Source organism: Anneissia japonica, unplaced genomic scaffold (assembly GCF_011630105.1).
Source record: "Anneissia japonica isolate Jap-2015-1 unplaced genomic scaffold, ASM1163010v1 scaffold250_len512249_cov173, whole genome shotgun sequence".
NCBI lineage: Eukaryota > Metazoa > Echinodermata > Crinoidea > Comatulida > Comatulidae > Anneissia > Anneissia japonica.
This window is the reverse complement of record NW_022687603.1, coordinates 448541-474879: the sequence shown is the minus strand read 5'-3', so window position 1 is coordinate 474879 and position 26339 is coordinate 448541. Positions and strand designations below refer to the sequence as shown.

Genomic DNA, 26339 nt, shown 5'->3' with positions numbered 1-26339 from the left:
ACAGTAGTTGTCATACCACATGATGAGGAAGAATCTGACTGATAAATTCAGTTAGAAAATGCATGTTAACAGGGAAAGAAAGAAATAAAGATATTAATAAATTTGAAAGTATTGCCTAATGGTTTCATATTAAATGTTCATTTTACTGGGCTCGTTCCCTAAACGTGGAGGAAATATACAGTATTAATATATTTATCCATGTTTTAATCTATCACCACAACATACAAACTTGTAAAACACATACACACTTGTAAGATTTTACAGTTAATTTTTAATTTAAAGCAATAGTAATTTATTTAAACATGAACAATTTACAGCTGATACCTCTACCACTATTATGAAGAGAAATGTAACAAATGGCAAACAATATTAAAATACAGTGCCAAAGGGTAACATGCACTATTAAATATTGGTGTATCTGGGATGTATCTGATATTAAGAGAAACATAAAAGACATATAAATGTGTAAGGTCCATTAAACTTCAATGACTAAGCCAATTCATAGTTATTATAATTGCATGCTCATATGCAATGTCAATCAACATAAACCTATGTTGTGTTTATGTCAATTGGCCTTGATACAAGCATACACTCTGCTAACTGTCCTTTTGGAAATTTTTTCAGGAACACTTTTACTTTCCAACAGCATGCAAAATAACTACTCATCTAGGATATTGGCCAGAAACATAAAGGTATTGTATTGCTGTTCCCAACATGGCTGGGCATAGCCCTACATGTTGCATTGTCATTACTGTACTGTAAACAAGTTTAATCATTTTGCGCATGAGCAGCAAAATGACCAGTCATCATTACAACAAATTGATGACATCACACTTTAGAAAACAGGGAACAGTTATCAATTTGACCATTAGCCTCAAAATTATTAGACTGAGCAGAAACATATAGTCAAATCCTATACCCTTATACTCTATTCATACATTTTATTGCGGTGTAGTCGGTGGTAATCCATAAATGATTACTCCGGATGGCAACCTACAAAAAAAAAAGACCAAGACCTATGTTCACTGACCAATAAGTGCCTGTGGAATTTGTTGCAATTTTGTAGCAATTGGATTCCGTGGTAATCGGGAGTAATATAGATTGTAGCACCAAGTCACAATGGGTAAAAATTGGGATAATTTGGTAAGCTTTCACACACAATTGTGAATTGTAATTGGGTGTCACAGTTCCTACAACCGATCGCAATGTGATGCTAGTCTGAATAGGGTATTACACTGCATTTTTTTCATCAACATTCATCTCATCAGAAATCATTAAATACTGTACTGTGCGGGGATTATTTAAATGATCCATGAAAACAGACAAAGATACTATTATATTACATAGTGACTTGTAACATGAACCTGAATTTCCTGGTTTACTTGCTATCAATGACCTAAATTATAATGGTTAACTTTTGTCATGGATTCTTGGTATACATACACAAGTAGTATAGTTACTATGGTAGGCATGATAGCGTTCAGTATAACTTGGGTCATGGAAACTTATAGTAGTATTCATACATTAGTGCAAGAGATGTTAATAAATTCACAATGCTAGAGCACAAAGGCAATTAAAAAAAATGAATAGTAAACAATAATACAATTATTTAGTACAAATTAGTACCAATTAATTCCGTTAGCCAGATTATTATGAAAATTTGCCTTATATATTCCAAATAATATATGGATTGTCTAAATAAGCATTTAAATCTAGTCTGTAAATAGGCAAAAAGTATAAATCATCAATTAAAATGCAATAAAATCATAAAAGTAGCCTTTTTATAGACAAAACTATTTTCATGTTTCTCAGATTGAGAATGAACACTGAGCTAACAGTGACATATACCTAACAATCCATAAAAAATCTGCTTTTTTAAGCTTACATGTACATTTCCCAACATTTTAGTTCAACACATACTAATTAAATACTAACACAAAAGAATATACTCATCATAAATTACAAATTTTTCGTTTTTAACAATAAGTTAACAAACATAATTTCATTTCATTCTTTAAAATAAGTACTGAAACAAATTTCAAAATGACAATCGAAACTCAAAGAAAAAAATGTAATGAAATGATTTTTTTTTTCTGTATCAAATGTAAAAAATCTGATAAAATCTAAAAAGTCTTGTAACTTCCAGTTTATCAAATAATGATTGGAATGAAATATCATTTTTAATGACAAAAAGAATGAAAAAAAGTGTAAATATTAATAATATATTTTTTTTCTTTAGATATACTGTTTGAGGTATACTCTGAAAACCCATAAAAATGTTACTTAAATTGTTTAAAAGGATTCGATACAAGTGAATTTATAATGGAACATATAGGAACAATTACAGTATACCGATTTATAGACCTTTCACATTAGGCCTGGTTTCCATAAAATTGCTACACTGTTGCTAAAGTGTTTTCAATGCAAGCATGGCACTACGTAGCTGTCACCAACGCATTTAAGAACGCTCATTGATCTGACCAATCAGCATCACCAAAAACAGTCGACAATAACATGTAGCATTACTAAATTGATGAACAACCAATCTAAAGGGTCTATGAAGAACAGTATTACTTATTGTGCCATTTTAATTAGTATAAAATATTTTCTCATTTTAATATTCAATAAATGCTAATAATTGCTAAATATGCAAATTAAGCAATGCAAATATTGAATCAATTGACACTGAGATTAGTTCAACACCAAAAGTATATCCTTTTTTCCCTCAACATTTTTCTTTCCCAAAGGAAACATGAAATATAAGACATTTCTTTCATGTACAATAAATATTAGTTAACATTTTTCGGTACATTCATACAACCATATTAAAAATAATATGGACAATTTCATATTATCTTATACGCAGGCTAAGTTATCCTAATATATAAACCCTTTATTGTACTTATCTCTACACCTAACATTTGACGGAATGAATTTTCACATTTTGCACTTAACAATAAACTTCACTAGTTTTTTTTATACAAATGTTTCTTTTTTCTTATCTCAATCATTAATTAACTATAATTCTGGTAATGTTTATAATAAATCTGGATGTAATTTTTTTTATATTTCAACGTTGTTTTTTAAGCATTCAATTAAACTTTTCCCTTTATTTTGAATGATTTATGTGATAATAAATCAACTCTTCATATTATATTTCAAATATACATCAAAATTACACTTTTTTTTTTACTTTCAAGGATTCTGGTTATTGCAATATCACCATTTAACACACAAAAAAATAATTATTTTGTATTAAAAATGAAAAATGCAGCTAAAATATCTGGTGATAGAACTTTCTTATTTTTCCAAATAAAATAACTTGGTTTTGTAGGAAAGGGTAGATATAGTTAGAATACAAAGGTGCAAGTGTAAATACATCATAAACTTAACTTTTAAGTGTAGCATACATCATACAACTCAACTTGTAAATGTAGCATACAACATACAAGTTAATTTGTAAGATTAGCATACATCATACAACTCCACTTGTAAGTGTAGCATACACCGTACAAGTTAACTTGTACAGTAAGTGTAACATACATCATAGCTCTCATTACCCAATTTTCTATATGGACATATAAACAAAATAAAGTATCTGTATATCAGTGTGTATCTGTGAGTATTATCTTTTATGACTCCTGCTGCCTCAATAACCAAATAAACAACAATCTATTAAAAACAAAAAAACATTTACGACCTGATTTTGTGGCACGTAAAAATTGAGTACTTAGGTGAAAAGCTATTTACAGAGTAGAATGTTTCCAGACAACAAGCGAAGCTGAAGTGAATGAACTACTCAAACTGGAGCAATGGTTAACAACAGAAGATCCAAGATTAATAAATCTTGGATAACAATGGGGACTGGGCCGCTGCATTAAAATTTTTTTTTTTGTATTCAACCTGGTGTATTGTCAATGGTAAGTGTCCACAATTCCCTATACAGACAGACACAAAGGTATTGTAAACAAAACAATACAAAGTAAATTATTAAGTATAATAACAAACATCTTTTATTAAGTTTATAAGTAATGATATGATTAACAAATTAATGCCAAAATTTTTAAAATTAAACAAAAGTAGAATATTTTTTAAATCACCACACCAAATGGTAACAATACAATAAAATAATATACAGCAAAATTAAATATAATAACAATTATAATAAAATAATATTAATAACACATAGACCACTTCATATATATGTCTGTCTACAACAGTAGTCGACATTAGGACTAGGTTAGGCCTATGATGCAATACACTGCAATTACGTTTAGATATTTTAGGCTTATTACAATATTGCTGATGATTATCAAAACAGACTCAATAGTTTCTACTGTAGTTTACAAAAACAACTCATTGTTCATGAAGATTAATGAAAACAAGGAAATTATTGACAAATTTTCTAAAGCACTGCCCAATCTATCAAATTCTTCCGTGAAAAACATCCTTGATTTGCCCATGGGGTGTCAAATCACAACTTTTATTTGCCTATAATATGGGTGTGATATGATGATGTCATATGACATCCAGATAGGCATCACCTGATAGTGTAAACAGAGCTAGGAATTTCACATTTTGTATTACATTAGGGTTGAAAAACCATTTTTACAGGGTATTATTTTTACAATCTAGAGTACTATAAATCAAACTTATATTTCACCAGAACGGTTTATAATCAATGGAATATTTCTTAACTGGTAATTTGTTAATGTTACAGTGGTGAATCCAGGACATTTTTTAATCTAGATGTGTATAAGAGACAGGGGAACAAGTGGCAATCAAGTATCATTTTTCTGGGGGAAGGTTTGGGAGTTCCCTAATCTATTTTCAATGGCATGTGGCTTATGTTTTAGCAAATATAAATCACTTATCTAAAATTATTTCACACTTTGTAATGGATTTTTTGTCTGCTTCTAGGGCATCTGGCACCACTCTCCACCCCAGGATTCACCACTGTGTTAAATGGCAATTGCTGTTTTCAACTAGGTCCCTCCGATTGAGTTATTCTCTCATCTTCATATACTTCAGATGAGTGTTTGTTTACAGGAATGCATTAGGATTTGCACGAGGGTCTTTCTGGTTACGATATCGGTATGTCCAAAAAACTCCAAATAACTATGAGAAAAAGAAATTAGATAATATAAATTAGTATTACAGTGATATATTTTACATCAGTACATTAAAAAAAAATCCAAATATAACTATGGGGGAAATGAGATAATAATTAATAATAATTATATCATATATTACATTTAGTTAATTTTTTGTTATTTATACGTTATACTTCGCAAGCAACACATTTACATATCATTGAAAGTTAAGAGCAGTAGTACAGTATATCATTCGATGCCTATGGGGAAGGGTGAGATCAAATGGCATTCATTGTAGTATAGCCTTGTAAAAATATTAATATTGCATTGTAATGGAATAGCATGTACTTGATAACATTAATTAATAGTGGGGTACAGTAGATGGGTAACATCAAATGCAAGAACATGGAAAATAACACCTAGCTACTTAACATGTTGGCTGTCACAAGGAATTGAGCAATCCTCTATTATATAAAAAGAGAATATCTTGTAGAACATTTAGCATTATAAATAAATTTTATGAAGAAAATGATATTATATTGCTTGCAGTGCCAGACAAGTGCTTTTTGAGCAGGAAAGCTTGCATATTGAATGCCAACAAAATTATGGATGGGCTTCTTTTTTCGAGCCTACTTTCAGGGGCAGATCCAGAGATGTCCAAAAGGGGGAAAAAAAGGGGGGCCAAAAGTTGGGCCGATTGAGACAACACTGACCTACAGGGTCTGGGGGCATGCCCCTGTGAAATTGTTGTGTTCTAGACGCCTGAAAATAACATTTGAGGCGTTCTGGGCTATCATTTTTTTCTTTTCCTTTCTTTTTTTTTCTTTTTTTTACCTCCCAAAAGAGGGAGCCAGGGCCTGGCCAGCCCCCCTCACCCTAAATACGCCACTGACTTTTGCATAGTAATGAGGGGGCTTCTTTTCCAAATGGATGCTGTACATTTTGGGAATTACTACTATTAAAGAATAAATAAGGCTACTGTATCAATCTTAAAACTAGGACATACTGTATTGAAACACTGAGCACTTGGACATGGTGTAACACCATGTACAATTGTTACATTTGTTACACCCGATCATGATGTAATACAAACACAACTGAAACACCTAAACATGATTTAACATCAGGACATGATTTAAAATCAGAATATGATGAATATGGTATAACACCTAGACATGATTAACACAGACAATGGTGTAACAGCTTGACATAATGTAACACATGGATATGATATATTTGTTGATATTTTTTAAGGTTTCTCTACATTTCGCGACAAACAAATATACAGTAATAATAACATATTAACACAAATAAATACGAATAAAAGTAATTGAAGGACTACATAAGAAAATCACTGGTCCCAGTCAAAACCCTGATTAAAAAAAATGGTGAAGATGATATGTAGAATTTCAAAAGATATACTGTCTCTGGATCAATTTATGAACGTATAAATAATATGATTACAATATTCTGTGCATCAACCCATTACTGGTAATTACTTTAATGATTTTTGCAAGGCAGGGAAAAACTAATTTCGCATTTGATAGTATTGTATATCATTGAATTTCAATGAACCACTTTGTGACCTGAAAATTTGGGGTGGTCTTGAGCTTTGGTCACCACTTAGAGGTTTAGCTTTGCATTGAAAGATTGAAAATTGTTATTTGGTTCATGAAAAAGTGGTGCTAAATTAAAAGGCCCCTGAATTGGAGGTTGCACTGTACTTTTATTCTTTTAAATAAGCTGCAGTGTTTTTAATTGAGATTTTATGAAGATACTTTCACATTCCACTATTGAATATTTGTCAAATCAATAAACAAATTTAAAAACCACCGTTGGTATATTATGGAATCAATAGCCCTTGTGCGTCATCTTATTAAAAATCCATCACCATCGCAACCATGAAATGTATTGGCCATGGCCTAATGGCCCAAGTCAAACCAATGACAATAGTATAGAAACATAAACTAAAATTTAAATAAAGTAAAAAAACAACCCTTTGTTATTAGAACATTTATTTCTAGTTGTGTATGTATGTTGTATGGGTTGGATAATAATTTCTGTAACCTTAACAATAGAGCTACAGATTGCTGTTCAGTATTTGTTTCTTTCTTGTATCTAATTCATGTATCTGGATACTATACAGTAATATAATAGCTGAAGAAATTGTTTAATTTCAAAAGATTGCAAAAAATCTGCCTTCACTAAATATTGTATTATTTTAGGGTTACTTTTTCAAATACAAGTTATATTGTAACCGTGCAGAATATAAATAATTGGCGGTGATATTTATTAGCACCACTAATTTAATTGGTTAGAAATTTCATTAGCAAAACAAAGAGCACCAACTATCAACTATATTAGAAATAAGATTGAGTGCCCTTTAATATATAAAAAAGATCAGCCTCTATCAACTAAAGTTAGACAAGTGAAGCAATAAATGTTAAAGCACACCAGAAAAAACAAAAAATATTAAAAAACACCAAAAAAAAAAAAAAAAAAAAAAGAAATCATAACAAAAACATAGGTTGAAATTTATAGTTATATGTAATATCACATAATTAAAATTAAAACATAAAACATGAGTACTGATAATTGTAGGAAATTGAAAATTATTCTAGGGAAATGAACAGATCAGGGTTATTTTTCTTTTAGTAGTGCAGGGGTTAATTAATTGTAGTTTGTGTTAATGATTAATAATGACCAAAATATGGATTGATTGAATAAATAAGCAAAACACCAGAAAACATAACAAAAAATGCAGAATATTCTAAATAGAAAGCAAAGCACCAACCGATTTGAAAATTAAACAGAGCTGATGCGTGAACGTGCGTAGCTTAGAGAAACGCACTGGGGTTAGCCCGCGGATCCTTCTGGTTACGATATCGAATAGCTAGCCAGACTCCGACCAACTAAAAAGATATGGATAATGGAATTGGAAGGATTATGAGAGAGTGAAATTAAGTAAAGAAAAGAATGTAAGAAAAGAAATAAATGGTTAAACAAAATAATTATCATGATGGTGCAAATTTGAAAAAAAATAATGTTTAGTTTCCTTCACAATTGAGATTTTAGATTTAATATCAATAAATATGGTAGAAATGCCAAGATTTACCAGCATGTTAAAGGTTATCAACATTTTATAAAATCTACATTTGTTACTGTAGTGTAGTAAACCAACCATTACAAGTGCCAAACTGAATGATCTAAGAGTAATTTAACATTAAATTACTATAATAAAAACACATCAATAAAACATACTGTATTAATATTAATAATATTTTGCTAATTATTCATAATGCTTATATATTATTCATATGCATCTATATAATGTACTTAAAAAAATGTCAATTCCAAAATTTTGTATTTATACAGTATTCCACTCACTTACAGTATAGATTTTATTCTCTTGGACAATAAAAACTTTGTATATTTAAATCTTAAGATCAACGCAACAGCCAGATAGGTCATGTGAACTTCAGTAATATATCAATTGGTTTTCTTTTATAATAGTTAATAATTAGTTCAGAATATTAAATTGTAGTTTCCTGTGCTACATGTTTCATTTTATTGTGAATAAAAACACATTTATAAAAAAACACATATTTTGTGTATAGTTTAGATTGTACCATAGTTTTTAAATTGTTGCATTTTCTCAATTTTTTTAGACTTTGTAGTATGGTAAACCACTGGTCTAAAAAAATGTCAGCTTTAGTTAAAGTGTAAGTATGGCCAAGAAAGATAATGTTTGTGTATCATCTCATTAATAACTAATTACAGTTTCCTATGCAAATTATTGTTTCTTTTCTAAATAAATATAAATAAATGATTATTACCCAAATAAGAAAGTTTCCAGCTTTATTAGCCCACATTTAAGTTAAGATCAGTAATTTTAGTATGATTTAGAATATTCATTGAAAATTATAAACAAGATAAATATTTTAATTAAATCTCAAATTCCAAGCAATAGTTATGTTAGTTTCCCCAAAACCCATGTACAATGCCTAAAAATAATCATCTAATTTTAATCGTAGGTTAGCCTTTGGGACTTACCTCCGTGAAGCTGAAGAAGAGTCCTACGCCACCAACGGTGCGAAGGGCTTTGTGCATCAAGTCATCTAGTTCTTCTAAACACGATGGGCAGTTGTTATCATCAAGGCACATTTGATTTGTTGCATTACTAATCATACTACAGCATTTAAGCTGGAAGGTAGAAAACATAAAATTTCAAAAATTAATTATTTTTAAGAAGTGGTTTATTTTACGAACACTACTAACTTTCCAACAGAGAGGTCTCAGTAGTCACATCCTTCTACAACTTCAGGGGCTGAAATGAAACAGAGCTGAGTGTAACCTCCTAATATCCCAACTAGCTGGATGTGTACACTGGGCCTCTGGATTATTGTTCAAAAAGACATGGTTCAACCAACCAAACAATGAGTGTGTAAAACCTCAAACCAATGCCAATGTCAGTAGTGGCGTTAGCGGGATGGCCTTTGCGTATCCCTAATATTATGGTCTGAAAACACAATTTGGGCCTAAGCCATAAAAACCCGCCCTGTGAACCCTACCAGAAAATTTAAATTCCAGGAATCTGACCAAGGTAATTAGCTGGCCCTTGGTTCGGTCTCCCTGTCCGACATGTCAGACACCCTGTAGGCAAAATTTATGGGTTAGTGTCATAGCTACGGGCAGTGCAGCCAGTGCAAATCTCTGGGGCCTAGGGCCATTAGAGGCCCATTAATAAATAGACCTAAATATAATAATTTAAAGTAATTTTTAATTGAATATTTTTGAACAACAAAATGGCCAGCGGGCCCCTCAATAATATTCTGTTTTTAGAGGAGTAATTAGAGGTCCTAAAATCATAAATTTTCTTACCTCAGCACCAAACATTGTGGGGCTAAGGTGGTCTTCACTCTCAACCTGTGAAAATCCCTCCCTGGCCCCTATATTTTGAATTCCCTGACCCACCACTGCAATTGTTAAATTTTATGTGCCACCAATTTTCTTGATTAATTTAACAGCTGCTGATACTGAACATGTCCCTCTTAAAATAGTTAAAGATCCAATTATCATAAGTATTTATTACTATAGCCTAGGCTTTTAGGAGTAAGGGGTATAAAAAAGAAGCACTTCTTACAATGAATTTTCTGAGAAATTTAGGAAATTCCACTAACACATAAAAGGGCCCGGCAATTACTCTTTCGCACCCAGCTACGACGCTGTTCTGGGCCACCACTGGCCGATGTTAAATCATAGGTTGTGGTGCCCCTGCCTTACCGGTGAATTACTTGACTCAAGAAATTATGTACGTGAGGGATACATACAAAGTGAGGAAAGTGGCTTGTGGCTGGATTAGAATGAAATAATTACAATGAAAAAAAAGACTCGTTGCTTACATTTACACATGGTGGGTCACCTGCTTTGTATGTACCATTTAATGAGCAACATTCAAATTCCTTTTGCACTTGGGCCTTCGTTTTTGACGACGCTTCATGTTCCCAGCCGTACTTTATGACCTCCTCTCTTTTGCTTTCACCGTAGACAAGACAGCCGATGGAAACAAAAAGCTGAATGAGGAATAGTAGTACCAGGATGACCATGTACTAAGGAACATTCAGGAAAAAGAAACTCACTGGAGAATAATAATAATAATAATGCGACATTTATATCTATTTCATTAAGATCAGAGCACTTAAGTGTTACACTGTTGAAAAATTATCTAGACTCTGAAACAAGAACACTAACCAAAGACAAACCCAAAAAGAAAATTAATTAAACAACGAGGAGGATTCAAACACCACCGCACACCGTTCCTTCGCAATTTAAGGCACAAGGCCAGTCAGGTCTTTGGCATCTATGCCTACCTACAACCTAGTCTATCGGAAATAAATAAATAGGTTTTAAAATGTAATGATTTTAAAATACTGCATCATAGCTTACTGTAAAGATAAACATATGAATAAGCCGATTACACTTAATAATAAAAATAATGCACCATTTATATAGTGCATATTGCAATAAACTGCCTTTATGTGCTTTACACTATTACCCCCACTCACTGGGGGTATAGAACATATCCTACCTGGGAGAAATGAAGACTACAATTCCATAAGCCGAACCAACACTTTAGGATTAGATCCTACAAGGTACCCACTTATACTCTTGGATGGAGAGAGATAAACGTACATAAAGTGCCTTGTCCAAGGCCACAAGCAACTTGCACAGCCAGGGTTTTAAACCCCCGACCGAAAGTCAGAGACAACCATTACACCAACCATCTCCACATCCAACAACCAAACTTGAGATTCAATGTTGTTTTAATGCATTTTCTATTTGCACTAACCTAACTAAACCTCAGTTCCTTCTCTTTTCCCTATGATATGGTTTTTTATCCCAGGGATATGTAATCTTGATGACAGATAAAACCTGAAACAATACCGATCTCCTGAAGGTACCTTAATAACCTAAAATAATAAATTGTCAATATATTCACACACACGGTCATCTAAATTAAGTATAAATTTGTAAATAGTGAAACGTATAAAAGACCATCTTAATGTAGCTTTTTACAAGATGGTTGTCTTCCTTACAGTCACAGGTTCATAGGTTCAAATCCTGCGCGTTGAATATTTCCATATCATCAACTCATCTTCATAATCTGGAAGGGACACCCTCAACTCTCCCAGAAGTCGTAGGAGGGAGTCTTCCCCAAATTGGGACGGCCTGCCGCAAGCAAGCAAGCATCTCCCGGTAATTAACTCACCGCTCACAAATTTATTTGCATATTTTCACTTCTTTATTATCTCGTATCTCGCGGAAGTCAGTGCCGATGGGTATCACCATGCAGAGCAAAATAAAAAAGCTCATTTAACAAGATCTCCCAGAAGGGATTTCCAATTGGGAATTCTTAGCCGGCCTATTACAACTGGGAATTCTTAGCAGGCCTATTAAAAAATAAAAAAAAGTAATGTAGCTATCTAGGTACTAGCTCAATTAATCAATATTTAGAGGCATTTAGTTTTAAAAACAAATTCAAAACAAACTAATTTCAAAACCTATAATCTGCCTTTATCTAATGCTTTAAAACTGCCTGAGGTTATACACTCTCTTTTAAAGCAGGCCTGGCTCCAGAGGCAAATGTTGTACTAACTGATTTTTCTAAGACACAAAAATCATATTTTACGAATAACTTTGGAGCGGTTAACAAGATACAAATTTTTGAATATTTAAAAACTGGGAGAGAATGGGGTGTATTAACCAGCCTTTTTTCCACCTTTTCCCCCTAGTTAGTAAACATTCAAAAATCTGTATCCCATTAACCACTCCCAATTTTTCATCAAATATGGTTTTTGTGTCTTAGAAAAATCAGGTTTTACAATTTATAAAATTTTGTTTTTCTCTGGAGCCAGGCTTTAAAATGAATATGTGTTTTATTTTTCAGATTAATGTTTTGCCACTGATTTATTTAAATCTACAATCTATCCATTCATCCATCATAGTAGCAATAATCAAGATTTGAATTCAAACGAAATTTACATAAACTCTTGATGGCATAATTTTACTAACAATCAACTTTGAATGCAATCTACAATGCAAAGCAAGCATCATAGTAAATGGTGCTGTTAACAAAATTTGGACACTGAAAATGTTATCAATCAAAAGATCTGAAAATTTGAATATTTGGCCACAATAACAGCAGATATTAAGAAAAGTAGATTAAAATGCTCTAACCATATTATTCTATGAATACATTTTTAACATTTCATTTATGGTTAAAAGCTGAGTACTGTAAAACCTTTTATTTTCGCTATTTTACAATTTAGAATATTTCGCGATTTTACAATTGCCAACCGTTGTGAACATGATGATCACAGAATTTAGAAGGCTATGAAACAAAAACTCGCACATTTTGGTGGGTATGGTAACAGTTTAAATGGTTGAGGTTTACATTTATTATTTAAAAAGTATTCTGCAATCTTCATAAATAAGATTTTGTGTACTTTTTGGATCAATTGGATTTGTTAAACACAAGGGGTTTTTTTTGTTTTGTTTTGTTTTTTTTTTGCCGTTTTGTTGAAATATTATTTATAATAATCTTTAAGCTAGCATGATGAATTTAGCATGAATTCAACAAAATTCTCATTAAGCCACCTGAAAAATGCCTTCGGCTTGGTTACTGTCCCCTGAGTCAACCATCAAACTTAGGGCCTAGAAATTCTTGGCTTCTTAAATGTATGACCACCTTTGCAGACTTGTTATTGTATATATACAATATTTATTGTATTTAAACATTAATACAGTAACCAGCTTTCATTGATTTACAATTTACTATTTTATAATTGACAAATTAGAACTGTATATTAAACCTAACAAAATATTTAAAACCATGAAGAAAATCTTTATTAAATATTAGTACAGTATGTAATTTTAAAAAATGGAAGAAGTATGATAAGATCACACAAAAAATTTTAATTTACACAAAAAAAAAATTGTATCAAACAAAAAGGATACAAAGAAAAGTAAAACTTGGTGATGCTTTATGGCTCCAACAAGACCAATAAGAGCAACAATGAGTAGAAACACACCACATGCTATAATTCCACCAATCACTGATGTGCTAGTAACGACTGCTGCATACTGGGCAGTTGCTGCCACACTTATTAAAATAATGGATACAAGCTGTAAAAAAACAAAAACAAATCAATACATTATAATTAACATTTTAGAAAAGCATGCGTGTGTATAATAATTTGAAATAGCTCTCTCATTGATGGAGTTTATCATCATATACTGTAGGTCAGGGGTCTGACCTTAAAATACTTCCACGCAAACATTTTGACTTACAAATCTGCCTGTACAATTTGGCCAATCTCTCAACATAAAACTAATTAGTTACAATTATGTGTTCTTCTGCACTATTTGAGTTAGTTTGTTTGTTTAATATGAATCGCCATGCAAATACTGAGTGTGAGTCAGGGGGTGCCGTGTAATAAATGATACCAATTAATTAAAGCACCAACAGTAGATTTTAGCTTATCAAAGGATAGAAAAATCAGCATGTTAGAATAATGTCATTTATTTAAGATATTTTAGTAGAGTGCTGTAGTGCTAACAAATTTTGGCCTTGAGGACTTGTGGCCTAGTTAAAAGATAACATTATTTCTCTCGTACAGTAGAGACCTCTGGATTATGTGCCATAGGCCTAAAATAAAAATCCCACTTTATAGGACCATTATTTAGCAAAGACAAGCGCTAACTTTATTTCACATGGAGAAAAGCTTGATGAAATCAGAGATCTCAACTTAATGCCTCAGTGCACTCGAAGGGTTTGTGACTGCAGAAAAGCAAACAAATTTAATTATGTAAAAGTATTTGTGGTTGGTGCAGAATAAATATTGAAAGAAGGAGATTTAGTGGAATTCATTCCAAAAGAAATAAAAAAGCAAAGGTAAATGCATGTTTTTGGTTATTTCTTTTTTTGATACCCTGCATGATGGAATATTAACACACTGTTGGGTATATACTATCATCAGTTGATAATCTTTCAATAATCAATACCCAGACAGCTTTCAAACAAAGAGGGATAAACAGGTGATAAAGCCAATTCACACCTACAAGCTAGCTTTGAATCCACATTTTTTTGTCTACTGCCCCTGCGGGGGTCAGTAGGTACTAAGGGCCCGCTTATACCACACTCGCCATTACACGCCTTAACAGCACGGCAAAGTTTGGAGACTCGTCTTGGGTAATGAAAATACGTTCAAGGACATTAACACTGTGTTCATGTTTAGTGTGTTGTATATACACAACCTTACTGTAGCTATCGTCTAGAAATTTACATGTGAGAGTAAATCTGATGAGGTGCATGATGGGATCATATTCCGTCATAAGCAAAAATTTGTCTAGCTTGGGACAGGTTTTATTTTACTTTTTTATCAGATTGTTCTCCCGATTGTTTAGTCAATATAAGGCAGCAGACACACGCTTCTGCTGAGAGCTAATTTTTGTATGATGGACAAAAATAAAGTTGTGTTTACAGAGTTACCTTAAACCTAACCACTGTGAGATTTGGAAATCATTGTTGGTCGGTTGACAATTAATAATAATTATATGTATTTTTTACTGTTAAACCCAGGATTGATTCCTCCTGATGACGCAATAAAGAGTTGAAAAATTTAATCTCAGGTGTGTATGTATTTATTTCTTTTTTAAGTTAGTTTTACTCTTTCATATCTAAGGGGATGAAATTTAATCATTGTTGGAGTTTTAAAAGGTGGTCCTTTGAAACATTTTCAAATATTTTGGGCTCCCTCCTTAAAGGAAAAAGTTATAAAATATGTAATATTTTAACATAAAACAAAAATTAACCCTTAGAATTCCAAGATTTAGGATTGATTGGGCTTGGAAAATACATTTTTTAATTTCTTTTTTTTTTTTTTTTTTTTTTTTTTTTTTGGAAGAGTTAAAACTGCATGTCATAAAATTGAGCTTTAGTGATAATACAGTAAGTTTATCTAAAGAGGTTATTAACTATAAGTGCTATTTTGATAGTGAGCCCTGGGAGGTTGAAGGATTGAGCAAGAAAAACATTGTGAAATACAGTATGGAATTAAGCATTTTTTACTGATTGAAAATGCTTTTTACTGTTTCAGAAACCATTCCTTGAACATAGATAGATTATTCATGACTACACTCATTATTATGGTGCCAGATATCAAAAATAAATAAAATATAAGAGAATCTATTCTTAGTGAATCATATGGTTAGCGGAACTATGCTACAGTATATTCCAGTGGCAGCAAATATATTTAAATTTTTCATTGTTTATAATTATAGTTTTTAATATTCTGTACAGTTCTTTGTGCTATTAAATGTTTGCCAGTTTTCAAATTCTTTCCTTCTTTTATGTTGGACAATATTAATCAATTATTTCAGTATTCAAAAAAAACTATTAAAAAATAAATTTAAAAAACTATTAAAAAATAAATTTATTACTAACAGAATAATAGCCTCTTATTATTCTGTCCTATTACTGAAAAAATTCCTTTACAAAAGTAAAATAAGCAGGTCAGGTGAAGACAGGGCAAAAACCATTCATATTCAGAAAAAAACAGGAAGTGCCACTGGACACAAATGAACATGAAAACCATGGATTTATAATTTATACAGTATGAATACAAAACAAAAAGTCTTGAGCTTAACTGACTTTCATTTCTCTCTTATAAGTTGAATACAAAATGGAAGGTACAGTACAGTACTATTCTAATGCAAACATATAATATAAATAAATATAAATAAATAAATATAATATGGTTCATTGCCCTAATTATGTGCCTACATTTATTTCTTATTTCCCAGTTTAGTCGGCCTATTATAGGTCCTACATCATCGTAAATAAACGTTTAAAATAAAGAAATGCTTGTGTTTTCATTGTGTTGTTTTTCATTTTAACACTGTATACATTGTATTTAAAACCCTGTTTCTCAAAGTGTTTCATTAAATACAGGGTAATATACACTCTTGATTAAGTGCCACGGCGCTTATCAAAAAAAAAAAAAAAACAGGTTTGGTGCGGAGCTTATTCTAGCATTTACGGTACATTGTTTCATGGTCTCCCTATTTACGGTAAATGTTGTATTTAATTTTTATAAAATATATTGTGGACCATGTACTCAGTCAGCTACCATACTGTAATTGCGCGGAGAATATCTCGAAAATCAGCTCAAACTTGCCATGAAAATCGCTAGGAAAATTATAGGTGTGCGGAAGATTAACCATTTTGCTACGAAATGCCTCATACATTATATCCTCTGTGCAACAAAATGGACTACTGTACAAATTCACCCGCACATTTTTGAGATAAGGGCCGAGTTCCTTGCAGCATTTTTGCAGAAAATAGGTTTTTAATTGCGCGGATGATACCTCAAAAACCAGCTCAAATTTGAGCGGAAAATCGTTAAGAAAATAGGTATAAACATAATACATTGTTTATATCAGGCCTTGTAAGATTTAGGTCAAAGCCTAATTTTCAGCAAAATCTGCGCGGAAATCAGCCCTTATTTTCCAAAATGCGTGGACGAACTACTAGGCTAATTTTTTGACCGCAGGATATATTCCCTGTGCAGGCCTTACTAGCCAGGCTATACAGCTTATTATGCAAGTAAAGTAGGGTTCTGTAAAAATAAGTCTTCCATGGAAAAATTAAAAATACTGTATTCAATACCAATTGGCTAGATTCCTATTAAAGTCTCCTACAGTATATATGTTGCAAAGGAAGCTCTTTATGGTGAAGCTTTTTATGGTGTTGTGAATGGAAATTTTGCCAAATATATCTGTTTGTGCAGTGCACACTGATGGCTTACATGACTGGTCTTGTTGCAATCATATATCATGACACACATACACAGTCACAATTTTATGTTTTGTTTTGTAAATTGAATCCAAGTTTATATCGAGCTCTAAAACCAATTTCATTGTGTTAATTGATATATTTATTCATATCTAGTTTTGGTATTATGTTAACTTCAGCACAAATATCTTGTATTTGAGTCTTTTTGACTATAATGTCTATGCTGTATTGAGGTAGGCCTATGTCTAATGGTAATTAGCTACTTGTAATTAATTAAGTAAATTATTACATAATTAATAAATCATTGAATTATAATGAGTTTCACAATTCTTTTTTGTCCTTGTTGTATGCTTTCAAATACTTTTATTTTATTATATTGAAATGCTGTATGTCTAAAACAAAGTCTAATGTTAAAGCCGTTTTTGATAATTTTTCAAGAAAAAGGTCACATAGCCTACTTTTCTATCGTTTACATGGATTTTGAAGGACGAAATTTGGCATAATTATTAATTTTTTAAATTCTGTAACTTTGTTGATATTTGATGGAGGAAAATGATCTTGGTATCAACGATGACATGCAACTTGCACTTGATTGATTTTTTTTGTTACACACCTACATACATATATGAGTAGAGTACAGTCAACTCTCCCAATACCGACCACCCAGAAAACCCGATTTCACGCAAAACCGGTCATTTTTTAAAGTCCCAAGATCATTCCTGTTCTTACTGTATTAAAATACTTTCTGAAAACCGGATCTCCCAATTCCGACCAAGTCCAGAACAATAAAATTACCTTCTGAAAACCGGACGGCCAGTTGAAAACTATGATTTATTGACGAAATATGTTAAATAAATCATCGGAGATACATCGACTGACTCCAAATAACAACTATCAATCACAGAACAACACCACGTGTACGATCGTTAGTGTTGATCGTGTGACACGCCGATAGCGCATTAATTAATTAATTGCAATAAGCCTAGATTTCATTTGTTTAATAAACTGATAAAAAAAAGTTCATGAGTGTGTTTTCTTTATTAAGGAACGTATCCTTTTCTCACATTTTGCATTCATTCTCACGCTAAGCACACCAAGCGGTCCCAACATAATGCTATCAATTTCATAAAAACAATTGCGCATGACACTTTGTCACCTCTGACTGTTTTCTTTTGGCTGACGCAGTTTAGGGGGCGCTGCATAAGTTAGCACTCATTTTTAGCATTCAGTGACCCACCAAGGTTATGCCAGCGGCATCGAAAACCAATCAAGCATGCAACCACGTTGAAGCGAAGCAGATTATGGCGATCGAACGAAAAATAGCACTGACACTTATTATAAATTACGATACACATTAAGTTGATTTGTGTAAATTTTTATTGATAATAGACTTCAACACAAAAAAAAAAGGTACGTACAACATAAATAATGTAAAAATAAAGTAAAACATGAATTTTAAATGACGTTCTCAGGTCAGTAGGCCTACACAGCACATGATGCAGTGTGGTGTACATATCTGCTGTACCTTGCTAGGCCTAGGGTTATTTATCAACTCAAGGTCGGGGAACCAATGAATGTAGGTAACCATGACGTTCTCTAAACCGGTCCGTCCGGAAAACCGGTCAAAGTGGATAGTCCGAACGGTGGTCGGTATTGGGAGAGTTGACTGTAGTAGTACAGTAGTTACTGTACGTAGGCCTATACATTCTCAAATGTTCACCATCGACTGCTGCTAGCGTCAACAATAAATACAATAGGCTAGTAAGTCCTAACCTAGGCCTTTTTGGCTAGATGATGTGTCTGACTGGAGTGACTCACTATTCTGCTGCTGCAGCTCCTGACTCAAGAGACACCACTGCAGCAGAGAGCAGAGGGGGTGTCCTCTCCTAGGCCTAACTCAAAATGATGTAGGCCTAGGCCTAGTAGTAGTAGTAGTAGTAGTAGTGTAGCAGTAGGGCATAGGGCTATATTTAACAATTGATTTTGATGGTCTACTTACAATATACAACGTGTTAAGTGCAATAAGTGCATTCCTGCTACAGTGGAAGTCTCCACAACCCATTTTCTGTTGAATAATTCACTTGTGAGTAGTATTTCGGAAGAAGAAAAACCAAAAACCTGTTGTCTGTGAACTCACTGTCTTTTTATTAGTTATTGCCACATACATTTATTTGCCAGGAAATTTAAAACAAATTGTGCACGCAATACTAAACAAAAATTATTTAAGGTGCAAATTTATTTAAATTTATCAACATTTAAAGTGAATCAAATATAGTTTAATACACAAATTTAAATATATTTGTACAATTTAATATATCAGAATTTGTTTTATGATAGAGTATTCTTTTATACATTTCTGGCAAAAACCTACAATGACAAAGGTTCATGTGAAAACACCAAATGACCCTTTGAGAAAACAAATACTTACACAAACAAACACACGAAAATAACTTACCGTAGAGGGCGTAAAATTGGCGCATATTCCGTTGTTTGGTACAAACAATTTTTCTCGTAATTTTTATGTTTTATTGACAAACTACACATTTCTGGTAATTGATTTTATGCTGCTTTGCAAAGATGCCTTTTGGAACGAAGCCCAGTTGTATTGTCTGCAAAACAATGAACTCTACAATGTGGAGAAGAAATGGTATTCGCCAAATACTGTGCAATTCTTGTTTTCTATCTCAACAACAGCAGGCAGAATCCAACAATGTCGAGAAGTCTCGAACATCAAACAACAAACAAAATAACAACGGTGGAAAATCTCAGAACGGGAGGAAGTCTAAAGGCAATCGAAAATTACGTCATAAACAGTCATTTCACACAGCTACAAAAGGAAAAAGTCGACGAATAATATTTAAGAGAAACGTTAGTTTTCATTGTATTGACTTGACAGTTGAATTGAATGAAGGGCAAACACAGGACTAGGATAGGCTCACCCAGACTTTATATTCTGCCCCTGGGGTATATCTTCCATGTTAAAATTTGCCCTAGAAATCTGTCCGTGAATTTCAGAAAATAAGGTCTGCGCAAATTTTGCCAAAAATTAGGCTTTAACTTATTCCTAATATATAAACAGTGTTTTAGGTTTTAGGGCAAATAGAAAAATTTATTAGATTATCACTCCCGTCCCGTCCGCGTCAAAAATTCAGGAAATATTGATGCGGGAATGAAAAAAACAATTTTTTTGCCGCATCAATTATTTCAACAGCATAAAAATAACAATGCAGTTTTGTGACTTCAAATACATTTTCTTTAAAAACACTATAAAACTGGTTTAATTTTATAGTATTTTTAAAGAAAATACATTTTCTTTAAAAACACTATAAAATTAAACCAGTTTTTATACAATATTTACTATTACTAGCCAAATATAAACAGTCCCTCCCTCTAAACAAAAAAACCGCCCTCCCTCATTAATTTTTTTTTTTTAAAGAGTGATAATCTAATATTTTTTTCTATGTGCCCTTATGCAGTAATACGATTCCGCGCACCTATTTTCCTAGTGATTTTCCAAACATATTTGAGCTGGTTTTTGAGATATTATCCGCTCGACAGTGTGGCAGGTCACCATGTATTATTTACACTCTACATGTTTACTAATGGCAGAATATCATTAACCATTTTTGTTCTTTTTCTTTACAGCCATTGAAGTCTCCTGCATCGGTATCTACTGTAGTTACTTCAAATGGCATTTTTTATCAGGTAAAGTGTGTCAATGATTGATTGATTGATTGATTTAAGGTTGATGTGATTGATTACCACATACTGTATACACCATTTTCACCAAATCTGCTGAAATGAAAATTTCTGAGAACCTGGCAACTACCACTGGGGGACATCCAAAGGCATTTTGCTTAAGTTACTGTACCAGCGTTTATCTACAGTATGGCTGCTGTCCGGCTTTCTTTTATGTTGTAGCCTAGTCTTTGAGAAAAAATTGCCAAAACAAAAAAAAAGGGAAATAGGGGTACATAAAACCTGCATTGTTTTTTATTGTTTTATAGTGCTGCTGTGCTGCATGCGAATTTGCGTAACATAGGATAGTTTGGTAAAATCTCATGAATTATTCATAATCAAACATATAGAACGTATTTTGCGCATGCGCTGTTTTCAAGTCTGTGTCAGCCTCGGTTATCAGTTGTTCTGTGCATCACTCTCGAGCATAGCCTTTTTACGGCCTCGAGATTCAGCTTTTGTATTTGAATTGAATGCAAGAATAAAACAAGTGATTGATGGCAGATTCTGAAGTTTAATACATTTACATTTACTGTCAGTCTGAAAATACAAAATACTATTTAATATAGTTGTTCTATTGAAATGCGCTTTTCAAGTCTCTGAGCATGAACGATCTGCTGCTCTGTGGGTGTGTAGGCCTGTCACGATTATCAGTGGTTGTATAATAACGTAGGCCTAGTTCCCTACAGTTTTACAGAAATTCGGACATTAGGCCTACCTATAATCAAGAATAAATTATAGTCTTTAGAAATGCATATGAGGATATGAAATGTTTACGCTGAACAGTAAAATCTTATTGGAAGAATCGTCTGTTTAGTTTATTGCCATTTTGACCATAAAGCGTCCTACTACATCATAATAGGCCCAGCTTAAGCCTCCAGTGTTTAATCAATCTTACATTCATTGCCTGGTCTGGGCTAATTCGTATAAATGTAAAAAATTGTCTTGCCTCTAATTTGGCGTACGTATTCCAAAGCAGGTGATTCTTCTTTCCAACAATATTTGCATTTAGAAAGTGTCATCATAAGCGGATGGTGCGAAAGTTTGAAGTGAATAACTTGAAAATCGCGGTAGTGCAACAAAACACCTTCGGTCATGCCCAAATTATGCCAATACGGTGGTCCACTGACGCAAACTACTGATTGTGATAGGCGAAGTTTCACACGAAGGGTTCATCCTTGCAACATAGATGATCCGCCATACAATAGGCCTAAACAAACAAATTTTATTGCTCTTGGAGCCCAGCCTATGGGGAAAATCTACAGTATTTGAGTGCATAGGCCTATATTGCCTTAAACACATGTAAAAACGAGTGTCTTCTGAATTTGTGAGATAACTGATGAGTTGTGAGTGAATTTAATAGACCGAATCAGCGGCTCGGGTCACGTGACTTATAGTGGGTATTAAAGTTTGTTTACATCTATCGAGATCACCAGACGACAGTGCATTGAATATGGCTTCACCTTGTTGTTGATGTAAATCACATCATAGATGTTGCAAATTTTAGTTGGAATGCAAGTTATAATTGGGTAAATCACTTTAGAAGTGTTCCAAAATTAAATTTTCAAACACTTATCAGTTTGGTTTGGTAAGGCTCCAATGGATAGTGGGAATAAAGCCTGAAAGTTTTTCAAGGAAAGTACAGTACAGTAACCTTCACAACGGGCATAAGTCAAGAACATTATTCATGGAAAATGCTACAGTATCGCAGCATGAAAAAAAAAACCCCCATATGTTGCAAGAGTATTATTTTACAGTTTTTTTAAATCCAATAATACCAATATTGTGCACCAATCAAGATATTGTTTATAATGATTTCATTCTGAAAGTAATGTTATATACATTAAACAATCGTCTTTCTCAATGATAAACAGTATACAGCACTATGCAGTTGAGTGGGTTTCTCATGATAAACTATTACATAATAGGTATTAAATGCCAGTTAAGTGAAGTCTTTCATAACATTTGCAGTTGAGTGCATCTTTGCTGACAAAAGTAACACAGACTTGCAGTTGAGTAATTTTTTATTTTTAAAATTTCATATTTTCCGTTATAATTTCAAAAATCTGAATACATCACAAGAAGTGTTATATCCCCAAAAGTGCAAAATGCTGAAAAAAATTGTCAGTTGAGTGGTTTTTTTCATGACAGGGCAGGTATTATCACCAGCCTGTTTCACAAGTTTGGTTGAGCAATCAGTACCTTTAAGGGTTATTTTCTACTATATTACCTACCGTACTCGACTACAGAGATATATAGTCGAGGCATAACAACTCCCTGCCTGCTCGAGGGTGCAGCCTAGGCCTATACATATGTAGCCTACCGTACACTAGCTGCATTCCAGAGCCTAAATAAAATGTACAGAGATGGCCAAAGTAATTATAAATCACTATGAACTTTATTTTGTTAATTGCCTGCCAGTTTTAGGTTTTGGCAACTCAGTGTTGAAATCATCTTTTTGGGAATATCAACAAGATGTTTAATATATAGCATTAATTTCAATGTTTATTTTCACTTTTATCTCTTTGAATATTTGAATATTTTTTATACTTTTATCTCTTTGAATAGGGTGTGTATATACAAGTAGGCGACATCGTATCAATTCTGGATGTTGATGAAGGCATCTATTACGCACAAATTCGAGGTTTACTGCAGGATCAGTACTGCCAGAAGAGTGCTATAATTACTTGGTTGCTTCCAACACAGGCTTCAAACAAGGCTCAATTTGACCCTTCAACATATATACTAGGTATGAACTTTTAATTATCCACGCAACTAACTATACAAGGCTGGTATTGATGATGCAAACAGTAATGGATTTCAGGCCAGGATTCTTATTAAAATGTAAATGAACGTTTGATTTTGATTCCCATCCTATCACTATTTTCTTTGTTGACTTTGCAGTCAGTGCTTGTTAGATAAAAATTGTTGAATGTAATATTTTTTTACAGGTCCAGACGAAGATATACCACGGTCATTAGAATATATGGAATTTGTCTGCCATTGTCCATCTGAATATTTTAAACAAAAAGACTCTCCATATCCAGTTATACCACCAAGAAATGATAAAAACTTTGTTTGGACAACTATTGGTCCTAAGCAGCTGCCAACAGCCAATCAAATATTTGGGTCAAATCTGTGACCCTGTGCCTCAAAGGTTAGTTTTAGGTGCTTGGAATTGATGCCTGTGGCGATGGGGAACTTTTTAATTGCATGACGACGGTAGAACTTAAAACATTGTGACGTCACTAAGAAGTAATCTGTGCATTCAAGAACGTTGAGATATTATTGTCGCCTGGATTCTAGGATGCTGGCCCGAATCAACGGTGTGCAGATGAGTGAATTGGTTTCGTCATCATGCAAATCAAAAGTTCCCTAATGCTTATTGCAGATGTAGAATCCATCCAAAGATTTACTAAGCATGAAGCAGATCCAGAGTAAATAATTTTGCAGAAAGACCATCCCGATGCAAAACAACGTAACTGATATTTTAGTCGATTTTAAGATAATATTTGGAAATATGATAAACACTTCTGAATTACCTGCGAAAATTTCAGGTCTCAACAATGAGTGGTTTTTAGAGATAGCACCACTAAGCACAAAACTTGAAACCTTTTTTCCGTGGACAATACCGCACTGACATGTTTCCGAGGTAAAACAATGTATCTGTGAATATCGTTAACAACTTTGCATAATGTCTATAGTACTGTATATAGCCATACAAAATTTCAGAAAAGTATGACAATTTATTGCTAACTTTAAACTTTAACTTTAATTTTTTTTTTTTTTAATGAAAATTTCAAATTACATTGTTTTGCCACGAAACGGCAGAGAAGCCGACAGAGAAAATCATTATTATATGTTCTGTAATATATTTAGGATGGGAACAATTTGTGAAAAAGCATTTATACCGTGGAAAAGATTGATTCAAGAATTAAATTTTTCATTTGGTGCAGGATTCCTGATTGGGAGTGAGTGGGTTCCTACAGCAGGAATGTCATGTGATCTTTAGTTGATGATGGCTTCATTTGCTGGATGCAATAACTACATAACTTTAATAGGATCTGTAAAATGTGTAAGTTGTAGGTTACAGCAGGAACATAAAATAAGGCTTGCCATCCCAAAACCAGTTTAGGTTGCTAAATGTTAAACTGAGTAATTATCATTTGTCGACTTCATTACAGAGAAACCGTAATACTTTTACTCACTTCGGTGCTAAGTAGACCTGTCATTTTAAAGCTTATAATGTTGAGAATATGAATATATTAATTAATCTATTTTCTTGTATTGGTCACTGATGCTGCTTTTGTCATATAAACAATTTTTCAAACAGTCCACAAACAGATAAATTATAATATTTATATATCCCACTGCCTGCCGTTGATGATGGTTTTAAATAAAAGGATGACCGCTATTATCTAGTTTTTTTTTGCCTCACAGCACATTTGTTTTTTAATTTTCTCAATAAAATTAGTTTTTTCTCTGTCTTATGTCATTGGACAGAACCACTTTATTAAATCAATAAATTTCCCCTAGTCTCCTTAAAAGTATATACTGTAGTTGATATATACCCCTGTAGCTACATGAAAAATAATAATAATAGTTTTCTTATGTTGCCTGCTGTCCCAAAGCCAGCATACTGTCGCAAAAATGTTAAACTGAATAATTAGCACAAGAATGTGACAGTACTGTATATTTTAGTACAGAAAAGCTGTAATACTTTTACTCATAACTGTGGAAATAGTAAAGTCATACAGTTTATAGTGTGGAGAATATGAATATACAGTATTACAATTGTCTTGGTCACTGATGTTGGTTTTGACATGGCCAGCCCATAGTGACCATTTGAGGCTTTGCAGAGATGTCAAGATTGGACCGCAATAGCTAATCTTTGAGTTGATGTTTTTGAAAATATGAGAGTATCACCACTCTAGTATTTAGGCCTAGACCTACATGGATACATACATATTGCTTACAAAATATGCTTCGATTTCAGTAGATTTTCTAGGTGTTTTGCTTCATGAAAGTTTAAAAAAAAAGTTTGAGGATTATTTATTATTTGCCCTTTTAAAAATGTCAATCTCTCATATAGTCTGGAAGCTTTTGTCTGCAAATCATTTACAATTTTATAATAAAATGTCATAATGAATGTA

At 32.8% G+C, this 26339-nt stretch overlaps 2 protein-coding genes across 4 annotated transcripts; one reads left to right on the top strand and one right to left on the bottom strand.

The window, feature by feature from the left end:
- Window positions 1-4763: 4763 nt before the first annotated feature.
- LOC117120453 (tetraspanin-31-B-like) lies at window positions 4764-19618 on the bottom strand. 2 transcript variants are annotated; one of them, XM_033265489.1, is made up of 6 exons: window positions 19448-19618; window positions 13611-13778; window positions 10496-10702; window positions 9147-9296; window positions 7888-8005; window positions 4764-5118 (listed from the first exon to the last, which is right to left on the bottom strand). In XM_033265489.1, the coding sequence occupies exons 1-5, from the start codon at window positions 19508-19510 to the stop codon at window positions 7931-7933; spliced, it is 663 nt and encodes a 220-aa protein (XP_033121380.1). In that variant the 5' UTR covers window positions 19511-19618; the 3' UTR covers window positions 4764-5118; window positions 7888-7930. The 2 variants fall into 2 exon arrangements, with proteins under 2 accessions (XP_033121380.1, XP_033121373.1); XM_033265482.1 differs by lacking the exon at window positions 7888-8005 and having other exon boundaries at window positions 19448-19617.
- A 285-nt stretch (window positions 19619-19903) lies between these two features.
- LOC117120437 (GATA zinc finger domain-containing protein 1-like) lies at window positions 19904-26339 on the top strand. 2 transcript variants are annotated; one of them, XM_033265471.1, is made up of 5 exons: window positions 19904-20316; window positions 21094-21153; window positions 23755-23935; window positions 24138-24343; window positions 25143-26339. In XM_033265471.1, exons 1-4 carry the CDS (start codon window positions 20026-20028, stop codon window positions 24326-24328), a joined length of 723 nt encoding a protein of 240 aa, XP_033121362.1. In that variant the 5' UTR covers window positions 19904-20025; the 3' UTR covers window positions 24329-24343; window positions 25143-26339. The 2 variants fall into 2 exon arrangements, with proteins under 2 accessions (XP_033121362.1, XP_033121356.1); XM_033265465.1 differs by having other exon boundaries at window positions 24138-26339.